This window comes from Haliotis rufescens, unplaced genomic scaffold (assembly GCF_023055435.1).
Source record: "Haliotis rufescens isolate VD_foot unplaced genomic scaffold, xgHalRufe1.0.p SCAF_87, whole genome shotgun sequence".
Taxonomy (NCBI): Eukaryota; Metazoa; Mollusca; class Gastropoda; order Lepetellida; family Haliotidae; genus Haliotis; species Haliotis rufescens.
This window is the reverse complement of record NW_025964380.1, coordinates 1,177,290-1,194,548: the sequence shown is the minus strand read 5'-3', so window position 1 is coordinate 1,194,548 and position 17,259 is coordinate 1,177,290. Positions and strand designations below refer to the sequence as shown.

Genomic DNA, 17,259 nt, shown 5'->3' with positions numbered 1-17,259 from the left:
ATGTGAAGTAATAATCAATACAAGAAATATGTAATAATAACATTGGGTCCCCCATGGCATGTATGGAGACCATCGTGACTGAACGTCCTACAAGATGAGTATCTCCTCATTCATCAACGAATGAATCAATCATCAAACATGTTGCTACTTCGCAACAATCTTAAATAGTCTAATCAATTGTGAACATTTGAATCCAGTGCTCTGTTCTTTAAGAAAATGACTGATTAAATAGAAAAAAAACTTGTCCTAGCTTAAGGTTAACAAATTACATCATTTCAAGAATCCAGCACAACTTCAAAAACGGCAGCGCCAAGGGGCTATATACAGTCAAATCTCGTTAATCTGACACTTGTTAATCCGACAATCGGCTTTATCCGACACTAATGATGGGAACCGATTAAATCAGTGCTATTTAGACCCGTTAATCCGACAATCTCTCACTCCGACTCCGACACACCTAATTTGCAACGAATTACCGAAATCACTTATTAATCAGTCTCATTAATCCGACCCAATGATCAGCGTACTCTGTGGTCAAACAGTCAATAACAGTTGTTTTGTGTTGAGCTTTAGAGATTGCATGATTAGAAAACATAGTCCCCTAACAATGTAACATATCAATATGAATATTTCATTTATATTTTTTTATTATGTGTTTGTATCATTATATATTGTGTAGTTGTGATTTTCAATCACGAACATTTATTATTTATACTACTTAATTTTGTTTATCCGACATAATCATATGCAACCAACCATGTCGGATAAACGGGACTTGACTGTAGGGTCATAGGTGAAATTGGATTTAACGTCGCGTCCAAGATTATTGCACTTATATAGCGACGTGCATGCACGTGTATGTGTGGTGTGGCTGCTTGTACTAGTCCGGACTGATGCCGATTTATAGTGCTAGCTCACTGAGATACCATGCCGCAGTTTAACATGAATACCCCACTCATACACAGTATACTGACTCCGAGCCGACCAGTCCTTGTTTTAGCCCCTTAATGCCGAGCGCCAGACAGGGTAACAACAAGTACAATCTTTTAACGTCTTTTTGTATGAAGCGGCCCGGGATCGAACCCTGGACCTTCCGCTCTCCGGGCGGACGCTCTACCACAAGACCACGGAGGCGGTCAGTAGGGTCATAGAGTGCATACAATCTTCTTGAGAGGAAGAGTCGTACAGGAAGAATCTGAAGTTATTTCATGGTTGCAGACTGTGTATATTTTGGCCACCCACCTTGCTGAAGTCCCCTCCCAGCAGGTTGAGCAGCCCCTCAGTGAACGTAGCGGCGTGGAACAGATGTCTCGATGTCAGCTTGAACGACACTTCCTTCTGGACCAGGCCTGAAATACACGACAATCAAGCACTGACTTTCATTTCACGTGAGTTCATTGGAATATGGATCTTCACAGTGAGTGAGTGAGTTGTGTTTAACGCCAATTTTAACAGTATTCCAGTTATATCGCGGCGTGTCAGCTTAATGTGGGAGGAAAGCCCGAATTGATGCAGGTCTCAGACGTTTATCACTTCGGTGAAACCCACGAGCACGGGTATGGTGCTGACAAACCTAGAAACACAATCGGGGCGAACCAGGATTTGAACCCACAATCATAGGTTTCTGGCGTGTCCATGGGACGCAACTCTGCACAGCGAATCGCGGCGTCTTAGACGACTGGGCCACCCGTGCCCCCGGATCTTCTCAGAATGAGAGCTAAACTGTATAAACGTTGGAGCTTGCAACATTCATGAAATATTTGGCCCTCACTCTATGAAGGTTCACACTCCAATGAATTCACATTTTTATATCCAAAATCTTTCTTCCAACTCTTTCATTTTTTAAGGAGAAATAACCAGTTTTAATAACCAGTACAGCTTTCCAGCTTCAATGGCAGAGAGATAGGTGATGTCATTTAAAGTGATGTCATGGTAATGATGATGTCATAATGGTTTGCAAAGTCTTGTGATGCAGTTCATTTCAGTGATATCTCTCACCTCCTAGGGGATATCGCTTGATCTTACCCTAGCAACATCTCCTGTGGAAGCCAGTTTGGGAAGATAAATTATTACCTTGCATCAAATCTCCAACACCGAACACTTTATGAACGGAACAGTTCATTGTTTAGACTTGACTTGACTTACCCAGAACTCCCTGCAGTGTCATCTGAATCATGAATGCCTCTATCAGACTAGCAGCATTGTGTGAGGAGTTCTCCTTCTGCAACACTAACACAGTAGATGGCGCTGTAGCCTCCAGTTGTCTCCCTTGGTTGGTGTCAGCAAGGTCATCAGCTGAGTTTGTTCCAGGACAGAAGACATGTGCCTCTGTTGATGAAATACCTTGAGAAGAAACAGACATTTACAAGAAGGGGAGACAACTGTGTGTGACATATAGAAGAAAATGTGTGTTACACCTTCATTTACAGGGTGAGTGAGTGAGTTGGGTTTAACGCCGCTTTTAACATTATTCCAGTTATATCACGGTGTGTCAGCCTAATGTGGGAGGAAAGCCCGAAGTGATGCAGGTCTTAGATCTTTACCACTTCGGTGAAACGGGTATGGTGCTGACAAACCTAGAAACATAATCGGGGTGAACCGGGATTCAAACCCACAATCATAGGTTTCTGGCGTGCCCAAGGGACGCAACTCTGCACAGCGAATCGCGGCGCCTTAGACGACTGGGCAACCCGTGCCCCCTTCAATATCAGAATAACTCAAAACCTCTTTTTCTGGTTAAGTCAACCTCAGCTGTGGTAACGGTAACTCTGTGCTGCTCCCTAAAAACGATTTTGATAGACTTGTCCCTACACAGACATACAGGATGTTCCATAGTGTTTTCATGATTTAGAGTGAGTGAGTGTGGTTTTATGCCGCTTTTAGCAATATTCCAGCAATATCACGGCAGGGGACACCAGAAATGAGCTTCACACATTGTACCCATGTCGGGAATCGAACCCAGGTCTTCGGAATGACAAGAGAACACCTTAACCACAAGGCTACTCGACCCTCCTCGTGTCCTCAGTGTTTTTGACAGGCCAAGCCACGCTTGTTTTCTGCCAGATAGGACAGGAATATCCACAGCGCTAGACAGAAATACTTCCAGCTGATTGGCTGGTGTGTTCTCATGACAAGTACGTATTGTGACAGCTATCGATAAAAAGATGAGTTTGTATTCATAAAAGTCTCATTTAATTCTGAAAGTCATTGTGTCAGTTATGACTCGTGTCAAAAACCTTTACGAGTATTTCAGGAAATTATTGCCTCAAATACGCAGGAATTACTATCAAATAAAACCCTGAAACTAATCTGTGTAAGAAGGGGCTTTATATTGGATATTTTTGTTCATCATCATCATTTATTGTATTCAGGCCATAGGCCCATATACATATAATAATATTATATTTATACAATTTTGTACAAATATAAACATGCAGACTTATATATACAATTTTGTGCAAAATAAATCGCATCACAACACAACAAGGGGAGATTAAAGCATTTGATTAATAAAGGCAAATAACCTCAAGAATAATTAAACATCATTTGTACAAAGACGGTTGCGAAGTCGTAAACCATAATTAATGTATAGGATAGTATTCTTTTGTTGCTCGTTAGATATTTCATCTAAACGGAGGAGCTTGATTAGTGTATTGATGTTTTGGGGTAAACCTTGGAAATATTTTGTTCTGAGCAATTCATAACATGGACAGATAAGTATAAAATGGTATTCATTTTCAGTAAATGTGGGACAAAAAGGACAAAAACGCAATTTTTTTTAAACTGAGGAAAAACGACCCGTATTACATACTAAATTGTTCAAACCTAATCTAAAATGTGTAAAACACACTCTTAGTTTTCTGTCTGTTATTTCTGTTAAGTACTGTTGTTGACGTGTCCAACATATCTCTGCTTGTGTATATTCTAGCATGTCTTAGAGGAAATTTCTTGTTCAGGAGATTTCAGAGTGAATACAACATGCAGTTCACCCCTTTTACCAAGTTAATACTTAACAATGTACCTAAAGCACTTGCTCTCTTTGTTGTCAGCTTGAGTCTACGCAGCCCATGTATCTGATAGCCCCTCCTCTGACACGTGGACATGATGAGGCCGTAGCTGCGGGGGGGGACCAGAGGGGACAGGAGGAGGAAGATGTCACTCTTGTGGGTGGCTGTCAAAGTGGCGGGGGGACGATGAGCCAAAAGTTCATCTCTGTCCTCTTTTGCATCTTTTGGTTCAGCAGATCCTCGTTTTCCTTTCCTCTCTTTTGGACTTCCACTTCTGAGATGTTCCTTCCTGGTGTAAGGTGTCCCGACATCAACCACTCCGCCAGAAGGAACTCTGCCTCCGAACCAACGGGTCAGCTCCGAGTGGACCCGGCCTTGGTTCCGCGGACAGAAGAGGAGACATTCATCTCTGGAAGCACCACCGAACTGAGCACAGAGGGACATAGGGTCCGTCCGCCTTGCTAAAGCAGGATCTGAAGGTCCGACAGCGTCCAGCCAGATTGACCGAGCAAATGTTCCACGCAGTGCAATAGCAAGAACAGGCCCTATATTGTTCAGAAGGTCAAGGGTAGACTGTTTTTCACTGTTATCACATTCTTTCAAATTGAGCAATTCAGCAGTAGGATAGAGGAGTCGGACTCCACTGAGATCAAGACCCTCCTGGAGGACCCGGTTCAGGATTCCCATCAGGGCACCAGGTTCACGGAATATCTTCTTGTATATCAAGGACATTGTGTTCTGGGTTTCATAGCTCACGTCACTGTCATGAAGAGGGACGTCAAAGTGTCCGTCATCACTGTCAACTGTTTGCCAGAAGAAGCCTACGGGTGTGTTAAACACTTTGCTAGCAGCTGTCTGATCTGGGTTGAGGTGGATGTACGTGGAGAGAGGCTTGGTGGTGACGTTGGGCAGGGGGGGTTGGTAGGTGTAGGATGCACACAGCTCTGGGTCGTCCTTATTGGCACACGTGACGTCCATGGAGACGAAGGCTTGGAGCCAGGGACACACTGTGTGGAGAGTGTTGGTGGACAGGAACTTGCTGACATGCTGCATGAAGGGGGAGCTTCCCTTTACTTCATCTCGAACCTGGAAAAGAATTCCTTTCTTTATTTCTTAATACATTTCAAAGACGATTTTGCAGGAGGCAAAAATTTATGGAATTAGAACATTTTTATAATCTTATCATCCTCTAATACAAAATTGTTTTCTTTTCTTCCATATCAATGCAAAATTTACCAAAAATCTAAATAAGAGTTTGCCACTAACGTGGCTATATCCCCTGCCCCTGTTGCAGATTTTATGACATAATTAAATCTAAACAAACCATAACCTTTTTTTACCCGAGGTGGAACTTGTCATGGAAATTGTAAAAAAAAAGAAGACTTTGGAACCTAAGTCCATCTTGTTGCCATGGAAACGTAAAAAATAAAAATTTCTAAAATTTCTAAATAGCAAAAAGCACCAGTTCAGTATGTTCCTGACAGACCTGCAAAGTTTGATGAAAAAATATTGAACGGTTTATGAGTTACGCTCGGGAAACGAAACGTGACGGACGGACCTACGGACGGACGGAGCCCATTTCTATATCCACCGTCAACTTAGTTGGGCGGGGGATAAAAAAGTTTTTGGGATGACAATCAGTCAACTTCCTAGAAAAAAACAACAAATCTCAATCCTTCATTAACTGAAGTACCTCAAATCTGTAACTGGCTGGATGATGGAGACCTCTTGAATCCTGCAGTGTGAGGGGCAGAGGCTATTTGTGTTTAGGTGAAATGGGACTTATGTCATGTTCAAAATTAAGTTACCTAACCAACAGAGTTACAATGCCGCAGTTTAACATGAATATCCCACTCAGACACAGTATACTTACTCCAAGCCGACCAGTCCTTGTTTTAGTCCCTTAATGCCGAGCGCCAGACAGTGTAACAACTTGTATGTTTATCAACATCTTTTGGTATGACATACCCGGGGATCGAAACACCGACCACTGGACACTCTATCCACTAGACTATGGAGGGGTGAGAGGTTATTTGAAGGAAATTTATGATACAGCATACGACTGATAATTGATCCGGAAGGGGAATCCAGCAAATCAACTCTACAAGACAGGCACACCACTATCTCCCAAGGACAATAGCGTGCACCAGCTTGGCATCTCTTTTAATGCTTCATCAAGGCTATCAGACACATCCAAGTGAATGATTTGTTTTGATTGTTTGTTGTTTAACGCTGCACTCAGCAATATTCCAGTTATATGACGGCTGTCTGTAAATAATCGAGTCTGGACCAGACAATCCACTGATTGACCTTATGAACATCGATCGACGCATTTGGGATAGATGACATGCATCAACCAAGTCAACGAGCATGACCACCCAATCCCGTTAGTCGCCTTTTAAGACAAGCATAGTCGCCTGTTACAGCAAGCATGGGTTGCTAAAGACCTACTCTACTCCGGAATCTTCACGGGTGAATGAAGTGAGCCAGGGTATGAAGAGGAATGATCGACAAAGTCCACAAGAGGATGTTTGAACCAATACCCGACAACACCGATACACAGGGCAGAGGTGAACGGAATAAAGGTTTGGGACACCGCATGCACGGCTGCACCTTTCAGCGACTTAGATGTACCTAAAATCTGTACTGGCCATATGACGGAGAGCTCTTGAAATTTAGGATCCGGGATGATTATTGAACACTCCTTTCAACTGGGAATGTAACTGTTTTGTAACATTGATGCTCAGTTTGATGCAAGCTTATTCACACATACAGACATGATATATGTACAGTAAGTCATGAGATTGAGGGAGTGAGTGAGTATGGTTTTACGCCGCTTTTAGCAATATTCTAGCAATATCACGGCGGGGGGACACCAGAAATGGGCTTCACACATTGTACCCATGTCGGGAATCGAACCTGGGTCTTTGTCGTGACGAGGAAACGCTTTAACCACTAGGCTACCCGACCGCCGCGTAAGTCCTGACAAGGTGGAATAATAGGCAAAGATGATTCCTAGACTGCTATTAGTTTTCTGGAATCAGGAAGTTCAGAACCTGCTGTAGGGCCCTGTACAGCTAAATGAATAACCATCCCAGACAAAAGTTATTACGATTTTGCTAATTCCATTCTGTATTTCAAAAATAAAAAATGGTAACATTTATTAATGTTGTCAACAACATAATACGTATGGCTTTTTTAAAAAAAAAAGCTGTAAAAAAACTAACTTTCATGCAAAGCAGATCTATTAATCCTGATGGATGGTGTAAACACATAGTTTTGTATCTTAGCTGCTTACCTTTGATTTTTTAGATTTGAGAGAGACAAACTTGGCATCGAAGTCTTTAGCTGGAGACACAGCAATGGCAAGACAGAGCTGTTCCTCCATCCACATCTGCTGGAGGCCCACAACATGGAAGGGAGGGAAGAACATGGCACTGTCTGTGGGTTGTGCTGCCCCCTGGAGGAAGGTGAAGTCATCAGGGACAAGGGAGAGAAGCCAGGTCAGTAGAGTGGTGTAGCTAGCAGAGAGACCACACCCTGAAATCAGAAACTCTATTGCAAAAATCTTTCCTGAGGTTGAAAAGGTCTCCTGTTTTCAGATTCATTTTTTTTCAGTGTAATCTCTCTTTAAGGTACCTGCGTTGCGGTGTAGTGAGTGAGTGAGTATGGTTTTACGCCGCTTTTAGCAATATTCCAACAATATCACGACGGGGGACACCAGACATGGGCTTCACACATTGAGCCCATGTTGGGAATCGAACCCGGGTCTTCGGTGTGACGACCTTAAAAATGGCAATATTCTAATAGTCCTTTCGATACCTGAACTATTGGGCAGAATGGCAAGGACCCAGGGGTAGGGTTGGTTGGTTGGTTGGTTGGTTTGTTGTTTACCGCCGCACTCAGCAATATTCCAGCTTTATGACGGAGGTCTGTAAATAATCGAGTCTGGACCAGACAATCCAGTGGTTGATATCATGAGCATCGATCCACGTAATTGGGATCTATGACATGCATCAACGAAGTCAGCGAGTCTGACCACCCGATCCTGTTAGTCGCCTTTCACGACAAGCATAGCCACGTGTATATAACGCACTCGTGGGTTATATGCACCCTTAATTATGGGCAACTAAATTCTGGAAAAATATATCTGTCGTATATAAACAGTTCAGACCGTAAGCATAAACCACGAAAATTTATCTTTTCAACCAAAATAATATTCTTATAAGAGCCCCCTATTTCTAATTTTGAGGGCGCCCTGGACGCTTATTATGTCGAATACGGTAATATGGAATTTGAGCCCATGATGACCAGACTTGAATTTGGTCCATGGTTCATACAAAATTTGAGCCACAACTGTTTAAGGCAGCCATATTCAAGGCCTCTTCAAGCCTGTGTGAACCTTGGCAACACAACAATGCACAGTGAGTTGCACCATCTTACACCACTTGTCCACCTGTACCCTACAAACAGAATAACACATATCACCTTATACTTGTCCTGTACTAGATTCATCAATAACCAACTAACCAGTGTCCACGCTTTTATTGGTCCTGTTTCGATGCAGCACAATTTCTCCATCACTGGACAAGTTGACAGTCAGCAGCACACACTCCTGGTCAGGGGAGATAACTCCAGGCAAGGTCTTGGGAGGGGGCTCATACGATGCATCCTTTAAACACAAACCCGATGCATCTGAATACTTGAGATGCATCTCTTAAACACAAACCCGGTACATCTAAATACTTGAGATGCATCCTTTAAACATAAACCAGGTAAATCTGAATACTCTAGATGCATCTCTTAAACACAAACCCGGTACATCTAAATACTTGAGATGCATCCTTTAAACATAAACCAGGTAAATCTGAATACTCTAGATGCATCATTTAAACACAAACCAGGTACATCTAAATACTTGAGATGCACCCTTTAGCACAAACCAGGTACATCTGAATACTCTAGATGCATCTCTTAAACACAAACCCGATGCATCTGAATACTTGAGATGCATCTCTTAAACACAAACCCGGTACATCTAAATACTTGAGATGCATCCTTTAAACATAAACCAGGTAAATCTGAATACTCTAGATGCATCTTTTAAACACAAACCAGTTACATCTAGATACTTGAGATGCACCCTTTAAGCACAAACCAGGTACATCTGAATATTTGAGATGCACTATTTAAGCACAAAACAGGTACATCTGAATATTTGAGATGTACTATTTAAGCACAAAACAGGTACATCTGAAAGTTTGATGCCTTCTTTCAACACAAACCAGGTAAACCTGAATACTTGACTGGTCCTACTAACGAACCTTAGAGTCTACCACTGCCAGGTACAAAAAGTATGTTCTCCATTACAGACTGCAAGCAACATTATACATCTATCAAACACTTTGGCTAAAGGTAGTCGAAATACTCCTATAAATTGTATATTTATATACTCATCCTATCTCAAACTATGGATTTCTTCTCAGATCCTGTGCAAAAACGTGCTTGAACAAAGCTTCCAGCTTCTTAAAAACAATTCACCAAACACATCCAAGCATCACCATGGTTACTGTCCAACAACTGCGCCATGTACATGATCCCGACCCTACACGACCTGATCACGTGTCCATCAATGCCACATCATTCTCTTCCGTCAAAGCTAAAAGGCTAGAGGAACTGTGATGTGGGGATGGTTAGGTGGGCTTATAACATGTGAGATAGGATAAGTAAAAAACTATACAATTGTTAGGAAAATTTCCAATTTTTTAACTTTATCCTATTTCACACTATGCATTTATCCCATGGTTGGAAGGTGGACGCAGATACCCTAGCCTGTAAGACTACAACCATGAGACAACACGAGGAAGTTCAAAACAGTGAAATAAATAAAATATTTAGAACACTGCCTCGTGTCGTACAATGACAAGAACTCATGCGAGGGAAAACACACCCAAAATTGGTGAAACAATCCTGATGCGCTAATCGGACGTAACAGCATCAGATCGGTAGGCACATGCAGAAAGTGTTTTCAGGTACAGCATACAATTGTTAATTGATCCGGAAGGGGACTCCAGCCAATCCATTCTACAAGACAGGTACACCACAATCTCCCAAGGACAATAGCATGCACCAGCTCTGCATCTCTATTAATGCTTCATCAAGGCTATCAGACACACCCAAGTGAATGAAGCAAGCCAGGACAAGGAGAGGAATGACCAAGAACGTCCACAAGAGGATGTTTGGACCAATACCCGACAACACAGATACACAGGGCAAAGGTGAGCAGAATAAAGGTTCAGGACATCGTATGCACTACCGCACCTTGCAGCAACTTCAAAGTTGATAACCATAAGGTCTCTTCAGACGAGCGATTCGACTCTCCAATTGGGTACTCGGTCTGGGAAGATAGGAGCTAAAGTTCCAAGACTTATTCTGAACATACAGCGAGCAGGACCAGGTACACACATCAGTTATCTGTGCCTGTGTGCAGTGGAGTGGAGCAGGACCAGGTACACACATCAGTTATCTGTGCTTGTGTGCAGTGGAGTGGAGCAGGACCGGGTACACACATCAGTTATCTGTGCCTGTGTGCAGTGGAGTGGAGCAGGACTGGGTACACACATCAGTTATCTGTGCTTGTGTGCAGTGGAGCGGAGCAGGACTGGGTACACACATCAGTTATCTGTGCCTGTGTGCAGTGGAGTGGAGCAGGACCGGGTACACACATCAGTTATCAGTTATCTGTGCCTGTGTGCAGTGGAGTGGAGCAGGACTGGGTACACACATCAGTTATCTGTGCTTGTGTGCAGTGGAGTGGAGCAGGACTGGGTACACACATCAGTTATCTGTGCCTGTGTGCAGTGGAGTGGAGCAGGACCGGGTACACACATCAGTTATCTGTGCCTGTGTGCAGTGGAGTGGAGCAGGACTGGGTACACACATCAGTTATCTGTGCTTGTGTGCAGTGGAGCGGAGCAGGACCGGGTACACACATCAGTTATCTGTGCCTGTGTGCAGTGGAGCGGAGCAGGACCGGGTACACACATCAGTTATCTGTGCTTGTGTGCAGTGGAGCGGAGCAGGACTGGGTACACACATCAGTTATCTGTGCTTGTGTGCAGTGGAGCAGAGCAGGACTGGGTACACACATCAGTTATCTGTGCCTGTGTGCAGTGGAGCGGAGCAGGACTGGGTACACACATCAGTTATCTGTGCTTGTGTGCAGTGGAGCGGAGCAGGACCGGGTACACACATCAGTTATCTGTGCCTGTGTGCAGTGGAGCGGAGCAGGACCGGGTACACACATCAGTTATCTGTGCCTGTGTGCAGTGGAGCGGAGCAGGACCGGGTACACACATCAGTTATCTGTGCCTGTGTGCAGTGGAGTGGAGCAGGACTGGGTACACACATCAGTTATCTGTGCTTGTGTGCAGTGGAGTGGAGCAGGACTGGGTACACACATCAGTTATCTGTGCTTGTGTGCAGTGGAGTGGAGCAGGACTGGGTACACACATCAGTTATCTGTGCCTGTGTGCAGTGGAGCAGAGCAGGAGCAGGTACACACATCAGTTATCTGTGCTTGTGTGCAGTGGAGTGGAGCAGGACTGGGTACACACATCAGTTATCTGTGCCTGTGTGCAGTGGAGCGGAGCAGGACTGGGTACACACATCAGTTATCTGTGCTTGTGTGCAGTGGAGCGGAGCAGGACCGGGTACACACATCAGTTATCTGTGCTTGTGTGCAGTGGAGCGGAGCAGGACTGGGTACACACATCAGTTATCTGTGCCTGTGTGCAGTGGAGCGGAGCAGGACCGGGTACACACATCAGTTATCTGTGCTTGTGTGCAGTGGAGTGGAGCAGGACTGGGTACACACATCAGTTATCTGTGCCTGTGTGCAGTGGAGCGGAGCAGGACTGGGTACACACATCAGTTATCTGTGCCTGTGTGCAGTGGAGCGGAGCAGGACCGGGTACACACATCAGTTATCTGTGCCTGTGTGCAGTGGAGCGGAGCAGGACCGGGTACACACATCAGTTATCTGTGCCTGTGTGCAGTGGAGCGGAGCAGGACTGGGTACACACATCAGTTATCTGTGCTTGTGTGCAGTGGAGCAGAGCAGGACTGGGTACACACATCAGTTATCTGTGCTTGTGTGCAGTGGAGCGGAGCAGGACTGGGTACACACATCAGTTATCTGTGCCTGTGTGCAGTGGAGCAGAGCAGGACTGGGTACACACATCAGTTATCTGTGCCTGTGTGCAGTGGAGCGGAGCAGGACTGGGTACACACATCAGTTATCTGTGCTTGTGTGCAGTGGAGCGGAGCAGGACCGGGTACATACATCAGTTATCTGTGCCTGTGTGCAGTGGAGCGGAGCAGGACCGGGTACACACATCAGTTATCTGTGCCTGTGTGCAGTGGAGCGGAGCAGGACCGGGTACACACATCAGTTATCTGTGCTTGTGTGCAGTGGAGCGGAGCAGGACCGGGTACACACATCAGTTATCTGTGCCTGTGTGCAGTGGAGCGGAGCAGGACCGGGTACACACATCAGTTATCTGTGCCTGTGTGCAGTGGAGCGGAGCAGGACCGGGTACACACATCAGTTATCTGTGCCTGTGTGCAGTGGAGCAGAGCAGGACTGGGTACACACATCAGTTATCTGTGCCTGTGTGCAGTGGAGCAGAGCAGGACTGGGTACACACATCAGTTATCTGTGCCTGTGTGCAGTGGAGCGGAGCAGACCAGGTACACACATCAGTTATCTGTGCTTGTGTGCAGTGGAGCGGAGCAGACCAGGTACACACATCAGTTATCTGTGCTTGTGTGCAGTGGAGCGGAGCAGGACTGGGTACACACATCAGTTATCTGTGCTTGTGTGCAGTGGAGCGGAGCAGGACTGGGTACACACATCAGTTATCTGTGCTTGTGTGCAGTGGAGCGGAGCAGGACTGGGTACACACATCAGTTATCTGTGCTTGTGTGCAGTGGAGCAGAGCAGGACTGGGTACACACATCAGTTATCTGTGCCTGTGTGCAGTGGAGCGGAGCAGGACCGGGTACACACATCAGTTATCTGTGCCTGTGTGCAGTGGAGCGGAGCAGGACCGGGTACACACATCAGTTATCTGTGCCTGTGTGCAGTGGACAGCTGCTGTGCGAACTGATGAAAGCACTGGAAGTCTGTGACGGAGATGTCATGGAGATTGTGGGAAGCGAAGAACATGCCTGACTTAAAAAAACACCCTTCCATAATGGCGAGAGCGAGCAGATGCCACGTGGGGCCATGTAGAAGCGACTGCGCGGGTGTCTTGAGGATTGGATGCAACAGGCGGAGGCAATCCAGCAAAGGTAAGTGAGTATGGGTTAACGCCAATTTTAGCAATATTCCAGCAATATAACGGCGGGGGACACCAGAAATGGGCTTCACACATTGTACACATGTCGGGACTCGAACCCGGGTCTTCGGCGTGACGAGCGAGCGCTTTAACCACTAGGCTACCCGACCGCCCCCCAGCAAAGGTGAAAGCCCGTAGGATAATCGAGTGGAGCCAGAAGGAGATCGTGAAACGTGGACGGGGAAGGCTGCTGTTGAGAGCAGAATGAAAAGTCTCTTCCTGGAGCGCCGAAGTGGTCTTGCAGCAGTCAAGTACATTTGTAGTGCTCACACCGGACATAAGGAAAGATCTTCCAGGTCATCAGGTCCTAGGATACATGCCAGCGACAGGATCAGAAACAGTCGATCTGGTTGTCCCTTGGACTCTGTTAACATCCAGAGCATGGAACACGTGCTGCAGTTGCAAGGTCCAGTACAAAACTGTCTTGAAAGTGATCAACTAGAGTGAGTGAGTGAGTGAGTTGGGTTTAACGCCGCTTTTAACAGTATTCCAGTTATATCGCGGCGTGTCAGCTTAATGTGGGAGGAAAGCCCGAAGTGATGCAGGTCTCAGACGTTTACCACTTCGGTGAAACCCACGAGCACGGGTATGGTGCTGACAAACCTAGAAACATAATCGGGGCGAACCGGGTTTCGAACCCACAATCATAGGTTTCTGGCGTGTCCAGGGACGCAACTCTGCACAGCGAATCGCGGCGTCTTAGACGACTGGGCCCCCCGTGCCCCCGTGATCAACTAGAACTCTTTGTCAGCAAATGCATATCCGGCCGAAGTCAAATGATGATGGATGACGTATAGATCCCAGATGAGAGGCCAGAAACGGGAGAATTTGTTTGCCATTTTGTTGAACTGGACTACTGAAAATTAGCAGCTGTGGAAGCCTTCGTTCCAGTGGTAGTAGCAATGACGGAGTTGATCGCTGCAAGAAAAGTGGCCAAAGAAGATCCCTAAAGCTTCCGTATAGATCTTAACAGATGGAGGTAATTGGCTATCTGTTGCAGAGAAGCAGTGGTGGAAGTGAAGATGTCATGAGTGTGACAAGGGCCTCAAACGCCTTCCACTTGTGGTCGTAGAGGGTCTTAGTAGAGGCTCGTCACGATATGGCTGAAATATTGCCGATGTGACGTTAAATATTAACTCACTCACTCACTCTTAGTAGAGGAATGATGAGCCTCTCTGATGGTCTTGACCACTCGGGAAACAAAACGTAGACATTGAGGTACTCCCACGAGATGACCAGAACGTTATGGTCCTGTGCCTGAGGATCTAGGATGGGAGAAATGAACCTTTGGAGCTGAGCGTTGAACCTGGAGACACCATCCCGTTGGTGATGATTGTTCAGATCGGGATAAGGAGTCGGCTACGACATTGTGGATCCTGTGTATGTGCTGGACTCCGATCTGAATGGTCAAGGATTTGATCAATCCAGGAAGTAGAGCATCAGGGACATGGACTTGGTGGAGCCCATTTGATGACAAAGGAAGGAAGTCTGGATCGGGAGCAATCTGTGGTAAATCTTTGTGAGATCAATAAGTCAAATGTTGATCTTGAACTCGATCTGGGGAGAGGTTGGAATTGTCACCCTCGATTTGGGAGCGAAGTGGTGAGTTCTACACCAACCAGAATACATGAAAGCACTGGAGATGAGGAAAGCGTGAGGGATGAGAAAAGCACGGGAGATGAGGAAAGCACAGGAGATGAGGAAAGCACTCGAGATGAGGAAAGCGCGAAGGATGAGGAAAGCGCGAAGGATGAGCAAAGCACTGGAGATGAGGAAACACAGGAGATGAGGAAAGCACTGGAGATGAGGAAAGCACTGGAGATGAGGAAAGCGCGAAGGATGAGCAAAGCATTGGAGATGAGGAAACACAGGAGATGAGGAAAGCACTGGAGATGAGGAAAGCGCGAAGGATGAGCAAAGCACGGGAGATGAGGAAAGCATGGGAGATGAGGAAAGAGCAAGGATTGAGGAAAGCACGGGAGATGAGGAAAGCACGGGAGATGAGGAAAGCACTGGAGATGAGGAAAGCGCAAGGGATGAGGAAAGCACGGGAGATGAGGAAAGCACGGGAGATGAGGAAAGCACTGGAGACGAGGAAAGCGCGAGGGATGAGCAAAGCACGGGAGATGAGGAAAGCACTGGAGATGAGAAAAGCGCAAGGGATGAGGAAAGCACGGGAGATGAGGAAAGCGCGGGAGATGAGGAAAGCACGGGAGATGAGGAAAGCACTGGAGATGAGGAAAGCACTGGAGATGAGGAAAGCACTGGAGACGAGGAAAGCGCGAGGGATGAGCAAAGCACGGGAGATGAGGAAAGCACGGGAGATGAGGAAAGCACGGGAGATGAGGAAAGCGCGAGGGATGAGCAAAGCACGGGAGATGAGCAAAGCGCGGGAGATGAGGAAAGCACTGGAGACGAGGAAAGCGCGAGGGATGAGCAAAGCACGGGAGATGAGGAAAGCACTGGAGATGAGAAAAGCGCAAGGGATGAGGAAAGCACGGGAGATGAGGAAAGCGCGGGAGATGAGGAAAGCACGGGAGATGAGGAAAGCACTGGAGATGAGGAAAGCACTGGAGATGAGGAAAGCACTGGAGACGAGGAAAGCGCGAGGGATGAGCAAAGCACGGGAGATGAGGAAAGCACGGGAGATGAGGAAAGCACGGGAGATGAGGAAAGCGCGAGGGATGAGCAAAGCACGGGAGATGAGCAAAGCGCGGGAGATGAGGAAAGCGCAAGGGATGAGCAAAGCGCGGGAGATGAGGAAAGCGCGGGAGATGAGGAAAGCACAGGAGATGAGGAAAGCACGGGAGATGAGGAAAGAGCAAGGATTGAGGAAAGCACGGGAGATGAGGAAAGCACGGGAGATGAGGAAAGCACTGGAGATGAGGAAAGCGCAAGGGATGAGGAAAGCACGGGAGATGAGGAAAGCACTGGAGACGAGGAAAGCACTGGAGATGAGGAAAGCACTGGAGATGAGGAAAGCGCAAGGGATGAGGAAAGCACGGGAGATGAGGAAAGCACTGGAGACGAGGAAAGCACTGGAGACGAGGAAAGCGCGAGGGATGAGCAAAGCACGGGAGATGAGGAAAGCACTGGAGATGAGAAAAGCGCAAGGGATGAGGAAAGCACGGGAGATGAGGAAAGCACGGGAGATGAGGAAAACACTGGAGACGAGGAAAGCGCGAGGGATGAGCAAAGCACGGGAGATGAGGAAAGCACGGGGGATGAGGAAAGCATGGGAGATGAGGAAAGCGCGAGGGATGAGGAAAGCACGGGAGATGAGGAAAGCGCGGGAGATGAGCAAAGCGCAAGGGATGAGCAAAGCGCGGGAGATGAGGAAAGCACGGGAGATGAGGAAAGCACGGGAGATGAGGAAAGCACGGGAGATAAGGAAAGCACAGGAGATGAGGAAAGCGCGGGAGTTGAGGAAAGCATGGGAGATGAGGAAAGCACGGGAGTTGAGGAAAGAGTGGTGGTTGATGGAAGACACTAGGATCGTCAAAGGCTGGATGAAACATCTGTAGAGAGAAACCCGCGGGTGTCAAAGTTCCTGGTTGCTCTAGCATAGACGCACTCGGGACAGACGTTAGAATCAACAACTAAAAAAGAAACCAAAATGGATTCTCTAATATTCCAAAAACATGTCTCCAGTGTGGCGATGAGATAGGTATGATTTCTGTGCAAGGGATCACATACTTGGCCCAGTTGTTGGGCAGTAACCATGGTGATACTCGGGTGTGTTTGGCTGAATTGTTTCTAGAAGCTTGAATCTTTGTTCAAGCATGTTTCCACATAGGATCGCAAAGGAAAGAAGAAATCCATAGTGTGAGATGGGATATGTTTAAAAATTA

At 46.4% G+C, this 17,259-nt stretch overlaps 1 protein-coding gene across 1 annotated transcript in view; it reads right to left on the bottom strand.

The window, feature by feature from the left end:
* The window catches only part of LOC124144127 (dynein axonemal assembly factor 8-like), a 107,160-nt gene that overhangs the window by 71,664 nt on the left and 18,237 nt on the right, over positions 1-17,259 (bottom strand). Inside the window, exons 11-15 of the mRNA XM_046513382.2 lie at positions 8,538-8,679; positions 7,306-7,547; positions 4,022-5,093; positions 2,146-2,343; positions 1,243-1,349 (exon numbers count right to left, since the gene is read on the bottom strand). Coding sequence (XP_046369338.2) covers positions 1,243-1,349; positions 2,146-2,343; positions 4,022-5,093; positions 7,306-7,547; positions 8,538-8,679 — 1,761 coding nt within the window. The remainder of the gene's footprint in view (positions 1-1,242; positions 1,350-2,145; positions 2,344-4,021; positions 5,094-7,305; positions 7,548-8,537; positions 8,680-17,259) is intronic.